This window comes from Orycteropus afer, unplaced genomic scaffold (genome assembly GCF_000298275.1).
Source record: "Orycteropus afer afer isolate SDZICR_OR568_19922 unplaced genomic scaffold, OryAfe1.0 scaffold00031, whole genome shotgun sequence".
NCBI classification, from domain to species: Eukaryota; Metazoa; Chordata; class Mammalia; order Tubulidentata; family Orycteropodidae; genus Orycteropus; species Orycteropus afer.
In genome coordinates this window covers 3,557,770-3,564,688 of record NW_006921618.1, presented here as the reverse complement: position 1 = coordinate 3,564,688, position 6,919 = coordinate 3,557,770, and the positions used below count along the sequence as shown (strand labels likewise).

The 6,919-nt window shown below is 44.2% G+C and overlaps 1 protein-coding gene across 1 annotated transcript in view; it reads left to right on the top strand.

Moving 5' to 3' along the window:
- The window catches only part of UBR4 (ubiquitin protein ligase E3 component n-recognin 4), a 180,860-nt gene that overhangs the window by 117,950 nt on the left and 55,991 nt on the right, over positions 1-6,919 (top strand). Inside the window, exons 65-70 of the mRNA XM_007935639.2 lie at positions 246-395; positions 1,595-1,822; positions 2,985-3,063; positions 3,844-4,089; positions 5,736-5,904; positions 6,296-6,440. Of these exons, the coding sequence (XP_007933830.1) occupies positions 246-395; positions 1,595-1,822; positions 2,985-3,063; positions 3,844-4,089; positions 5,736-5,904; positions 6,296-6,440 (1,017 nt within the window). The remainder of the gene's footprint in view (positions 1-245; positions 396-1,594; positions 1,823-2,984; positions 3,064-3,843; positions 4,090-5,735; positions 5,905-6,295; positions 6,441-6,919) is intronic.

Genomic DNA, 6,919 nt, shown 5'->3' with positions numbered 1-6,919 from the left:
ATTAGAACTTTCAAGAATAGTCAGACTTATCTCCACTATAACTTCTGCGTAATTAAGTTATGCCCAGGAGCTTGGGGCCTTGCTGGTTTGTAAACTAAGCTGTTATTGATGGCTCCAGTTTTGAAAGGCAATATTTACCAACTCCAACATATATTGTACTAGTGAGCAATAAGCCTGGCCTTTACCTAACTGTAGTTACAGAAAATTGGCAGTCATGTATTCTCACACAAATGCTCTTCTCCCAGGGTCATGCTGCTGATGTGTTTGAGGCCTATACTCAGCTTCTAACAGAGATGGTACTGAGGCTTCCATACCAAATCAAAAAGATCGCTGACACCAATTCTCGAATCCCACCGCCTATTTTTGATCACTCATGGTTTTACTTTCTCTCAGAGGTAAGTAAGCAAAGGTCCCAACTAGTGTGCCAGTCAAGGAGGGGGCACATCTGCCGCGAATACCTGGTGACCCCTTCTTTCCTAATTCTCATTCGGTATTTTCTTTAGCAGAATCCCTATACCCTTTAGGCCCTGCCTCTCTGGAATATAGTGTAGGGTGAAACTGTAGAAGGTGATGATGAAAGCAAGCCGTCTGCTTTAGTTTTCTAATTCTCTAACTTTCCCCACATGTGATCATGGGCAAAGTTAGTAACTCGAGGCTTTGTCGGAAATAAGAAGCTTCCCTACATCTTAACAGAAAGATTTTTATATAGGGAATTGGTATTCGAGAACCAAAAGGACAAAAAAAGGGGCATTGAGGTAGCACAGAGTAGTAACTACAAAGAGTAGTGGCCAGTGGCCCTATGTACAAAGAGGAGAGGCCCAGTAGATCTGGGACTTAGATTTCTGAGGGTGGGGGTGTGGGGGTGATGGGATTGCTGCTGGTATCTCAGGAGGTCTGAGGGTACGAGATACAGCTTATTCTGGGTGTACTGAAAGAAGCTAATAGTTAGAACCTGCCAGGGTGAAGGGCTGTTGCTAGGATAGCAGGCATATAGGAAGGAGTCAGACCCTTCTTCCTCCTGCCTCTCAGTTTTCCTCTAGTGTTCCCTGTTGGCAGAAACTAACATGGACCCAGCTGGCAAAGAAACAGTGCTGAGCATCACAGAGCAGAGTATGTCCATTAGATCCAAGAGATAAGCAGCATAGCATGAGATTAACTCTGGAAAGAAAATTGGTTAGAAAACCCCAACTGACTATTTTCAGTTGAATAGCTTTACCAACCCAGTCTCTTCCCTAGCTCTTTTACCTGGAAGAGATTCTACATTTTTCTTTTCTTACAACTTCACTTTGGGAGGTCTGGGGTAGAGGCCAGCATAGATTCTTAAGCTCAGGGAAGAGAAGCATGAATGCTGCTGCTTTTCCCCCTTTGAGTTCTTTTGTTCTATTCCTTTCTTTCTCCTGGCCCCTTTAAGAAATACTTAAGTTCACCAGAAGCTGTTCACCAGACGCTGGGTTGGCTAGGAGGAAGTATCTCGTCAATTTGTGGTTTTCACGAGTTTTAGTAACTGTTCATTAAAATGTAAGGTGCAAGAACCATGGTTAGTAGCAGTACAGCCCCAGAGTCATTTTATCCTTCGTGTTGTTTTCCCCTGAAGTACCTGATGATCCAGCAGACTCCATTTGTGCGCCGACAAGTCCGCAAACTTCTCCTCTTCATCTGTGGATCAAAGGAGAAGTACCGCCAACTCCGGGATTTGCACACCCTGGACTCCCACGTGCGTGGGATCAAGAAGCTGTTAGAGGAGCAGGGGATATTCCTCCGGGCAAGCGTGGTTACAGCCAGCTCAGGCTCCGCCTTGCAATATGACACACTCATCAGCCTGGTACGAGGAGTGGGAAATGGAAGGGCAGGGAGAGGGCATGTGATGAGACTCAGCCATGTAGGTATTAATAGGATAGAGCAATACAGGACTTTGAAATATCTAGAGAATGTCACAGCCAGGGTTGAGATCAGGGTAGATCCATAATGCCTGACTGGGCAGAGTGCCATGTGTAGTTGGCTTCAGCATCTGGAATTGCCCCTCACCACTCACAGATGGGGTGGCTTGAGCTGCTTTCTTACCAGTGTCATTTGCAGCAGCTCCTGTCTTGGACAGGATCAACCTGAACTTTGTGCACTTCTGATTTTTGTCCATAAATAGCTAAAGAAATGATGGAGGGTGGATTATAAAGATATATTATTGCCTAAAGAGAAACAGTTTGGCCTTCCAAAACCAAACTCACTGCTGTCGAATCGGATCCGACTCATAGCGACCCCTCCTTGGGTTTCTGAGGCATTATCACTACGGAAGTAGATTGCCCAATTTTCCTTCCAAGGAGTATGTGGTGGATTTGAACCACCAGCCTTCTGTTAGCAGTTAAATGCCTTAGGCACTATGCCATCTTAAGAGAGTAAATTAAATTTATTGTATCTGGGTGTTTAGAAGGAACATCTTTAATATTAATGACTCCTTGCTTGCTCATCTAGTATCCTTGCTGTTATGCTTGCAGCAAGGAAAACAGTGAACTGGATTGAGGTTTATCAGACCCTGACCCACCTTAGCTGCTGCCTTATTTGTTGGCTGAACTGAGGTGCCCTGAAAACAAAGGGCCTTTGTGTGGTGGGACTCTGTCAGGAAAGTAGGAGCTACATTATTTAAGTGTTTGGTTAAACAGGTATTAGATAAAAAGGGAGCATTGATGTAACATGGAAATAGTAACTACAAAAAATAATGAATGGCCAGCAGCCCTATGTCTAAAGAGAAGCCTAGTGGATCTGAGACTTAGCTCTCTGAGGAGGAGCTACAGAAGGCCTAGGGGGAAGCTGAATAAGAGCTGTAGCAGTGTGTGGCCCTGGGTCACCCAGACATTGCAGAGAGCACTTCCCTTTGCACCCTGTTCATTTTTGCAGTCGATAGCCAAGGTGATGACCATTCAAGGTAGCAGGTGTGATGGGTGGTTGGTCTGCTTGTGGGAGTTACTTCCAGTGATGGATTTCCATTTCAGATGGAGCATCTGAAAGCCTGTGCCGAGATTGCTGCCCAGAGAACCATCAACTGGCAGAAATTCTGCATCAAAGACGACTGTAAGCAGTACTGCTCCTTTTGGCTACTGTCACTCATCCATTCAAGAAGAATGAAGGAATTTATTGAGGTCTACTATATGCCAAGCACTGAACTGGGTGCTGGAGATAGAACTTTGAGCAAGATATAGAGACAGGAACTCTACCTAGAAAAGAGGACAAGTCAAAACTGAAGAGTGATGAGGGCCAGCAGACATTTGGAGTGCTGTGGGAGCACAAAGTAGGAGTATCTGATCTCCAGGATGAACGTGACATTCTAACCAAGATACGAAGGATGAATGGGAGAGAGGAACATTGTTTTTGCAGAGGGAACAGCATGTATTGAGCTGAGAGAGCATCATGGTTAAGGAACTCAGAGATGTTTAATATTTAATACGAGTGGGGTAGAACGTGCTCAGTGGGAAGAGGAGAGAGATAGGTAGAACCACATCTGCAGGCCTTTTAAGGATTTTTGATTTAAAAGGCTCATTCTGGCTGAAGGTGGAGAATGGATTGAAGAGGGGTTAAGATAGGGTAGTAAGGCTAGAGAGAAGCATATGGAATTTAGGGAATCATCTTATTCAAAGAAGAGGGGGCTGGCATCCAGTCTGTATATAGTTCTAATACCTTCCAGATATTTCCACAGAGTATAAATCCTTCTTGGCAGCATCTGGCAGAGAGAACTTGGGGAAAAGGAAGGTGGTGGAAATAGGACAAACTTGACTGTGTGAAGAAGTTGCTTCTGTTCTGTGTAAGTACAGTTGCAGTCATCTCCAAGCTGAGCACTGTCTCCTCTGCCTGCAGCTGTCCTGTACTTCCTCCTCCAAGTCAGTTTCCTGGTAGATGAAGGGGTGTCTCCAGTGCTGCTGCAGCTGCTCTCCTGTGCTCTGTGTGGCAGCAAGGTTCTGGCTGCCATGGCAGCCTCTGCGGGACCCTCCAGTGCTGCTTCATCCTCAGCTCCTGTGGCTTCCAGTTCTGGACAAACCACAACTCAGTCTAAGTCGTCCACTAAAAAAAGCAAGAAAGAAGAAAAGGAAAAAGAGAAAGAGGGTAAGAGTCACCTTTTTGTCTTGACCAGTGTTCTGGTTACCTAGTGCTGCTCTGATAGGAATATACCACAAAAGGGATGGCTTTCACAAACAGGAGTTTATTCTTTTAAAATTGGGAGGCTTTAAGTCCAAGTTCAAAGTGCCAGGCTGTAGGGGCTGGGTGAAAGCCCCTCAACCTTGGGCTTCAGCTCTGACTTCTGTTCCTGGCCCTCTGGAGCTAGAGGCTTTTCTTCACTCAGACACCTACTGGCTGCTGAGACTGACAAGCCCAAGGTTGACAAGTAAAAAGGCACAGTACTAATGTTACCAAACCACATGGCAGGCCATTAATTCAAGTCCACTGAAAGTCCCAAGGTTGGGAGAGCATGGCAGGCTGCTGAACAACGACATGGCTTCATTCAGAGTCCAAGCGTGCCGTAAGCTAGAGACCACTCCCAAAGCTGTTTCTTATATACAGGAAGCAGACCACATACCCAAAGCAGTTACTCAGCTGCTCCAATAGATTCCATCATGGAGTTAATTACTAATCTTACCATGGGGAAGAACTAAATTCAGCTGCCCAGGCACTTGGCCAGGCCCAGCCAAGTTGACACACAAACTTAACCACCACAGCCAGACTGATACGTTTTACCACATCATATCAGAGCATGTTTTTTATTCTATCCTTCTGAAAGGTCTTTTATCCTGGTTTATAGAGTACAGTGGGTAAAGCATTTGGCTGCTAACCAAAAGGTCAGTGGTTTGAATCTACCAGCTGCTCTGTGGGAGAAAGGTGAGGCACTTGGCATCCGTAAAGATTGAGAGCCTTGGAAACCCTATGGGGCAGGTCTACTCTGTCTTAAAAGGGTTGCTGTGAGTCAGAATTGACTCAGTGGCAGAAGATTTGGTTTGGTTTTTAAAACCCAAATGCTCTTATGTGTTTATTTTTGGTCTCATTTTTAGTCATGTGTAAGGTAACACTTTAAGCAGTGTGACTTTCCATACCAAGGACGGTAATAGTAAAGGTCAAAGTGCACTGAATTGTGGGGACATGACCTTTAACATTTTTAGTAGGCCATTTAATCTGAATTTCCCTTTCTTTTTCTATAAAATATTAATACCTCTCTGCAGTGTGGTTGTCAGAGTTAAATGAAATGATGCTTACAAATATCCCTAGTAAACTGCTCTACAAATGTAAGCCAATTTAGTTGACCCCTTACTATCAGAAAGGCAAAAGGCTTTCTGCTTCACTGCTTTTCAAGGCTCTCAGAGGCCTGAGACTTGTGATCAGGGGTTGAAAGCAGAAGAGAGATTCATATTCCCCCAATTATTCAGATGTCTCTGCGCTGGTCTGTAGTAGGGTTGATGAGTTTTTGATAGCAAGCTTTTGGAAGGAAGTTCCTCCTCTGTGCAACTATATTTTCCAGTACCAGGTTATATAGGCACTTTATCCCATGGGGGTATGTGTGTGTGTATGTGGCATTATTGTATAGCTTATTTGGCGCTGACCTTTTTGTTACCCAGTAAGCAACTAAAACTTATAACCATTTAGTTGAAACCTTTAGAAATGGACAGAATTCCCTCCCTCTGCATGTGGTAGCACAGGACTTAGGACTCTCGATGACTTCTTCATACTCCTTAGCCCTCTGTCCTGCCCTGATATTGCAGGTGAGAGCTCAGGCAGCCAAGAGGACCAGCTGTGCACAGCACTTGTGAACCAACTGAACAAATTTGCAGATAAGGAAACCTTGATCCAGTTTCTGCGTTGCTTCCTGTTAGAGTCTAATTCTTCCTCAGTGCGCTGGCAGGCCCATTGCCTGTCACTGCATATCTACAGGTAGGGTTCAGAGCTTACTTTTGGCAGGTCTACATGGGTCTGGGACAAGGGTGGATGATGTCATCTGCCTTGGTTTTATGTTATATGCTCAGTCACAGCGTCAGTGTTTACACTAGCCTGAATTGTCAATGTTCGTAATCTCTTCAAGCTACCTGCTTTTTCTCTACTAACCTAGTGTCACGGGCAAGAAGTTTCTGTTTTCCACTCAGAGTCTGTGTTCAGGAGTTTGCAAAATAACCAGGTTTGACTCTTTAAGTTAAAAAGCTCAGTTTCTGCCCTATGAGTGATGTTAGATGATGAGAATAGCAACCAAATTACTCACATTTAATCAATAGTTGTAGGATAATAGCTATACCTCCACTTGGTAATATGAGCTGTCGTTTTTCTGTAGAAACTCCAGCAAATCTCAACAGGAGCTCCTGCTAGATCTGATGTGGTCTATATGGCCAGAACTCCCAGCCTATGGTCGGAAGGCTGCCCAGTTTGTGGACCTACTAGGATATTTCTCCTTGAAAACCCCACAAACGGAGAAGAAGGTAACATTTGATTTATGGTTAGAAAAGCTAACTTGCAGTATTTACCTTTTTTCTCTTGAGTTATGAACATCATGACCAACACAGATACAAAATCAACCTGTGAAATTTCTTTTAAATATATCCAGTTTTGAATTTTGTATTAAGCGCTCCCAATATATGTATCATACAGATACTGTACACTAGCAAGTAAGTACAATCTGAATTCAGCTTAGCCAGTAGAAGTGAGTCAAGTAAACCCACTTCAGAGAGAAAGTACTGGCAGCCCAGACTGCACACCTGAGACTGTTTCTGCAAATAGATAGTCATTTCATAACTTCTCCATGAGAATAAAGATTGTCTTCCTCCACAAAACCTGAAAAGGTGGCCTGTCACTAAGATCATGGAAACTTGTAAAGGAGATTGTTGTTGTTGTTGTTAAGTGCCGTCGAGTCGTTTCCGACTCATAGTGACCCCATGCACAGCAGAACGAAACACTGCCC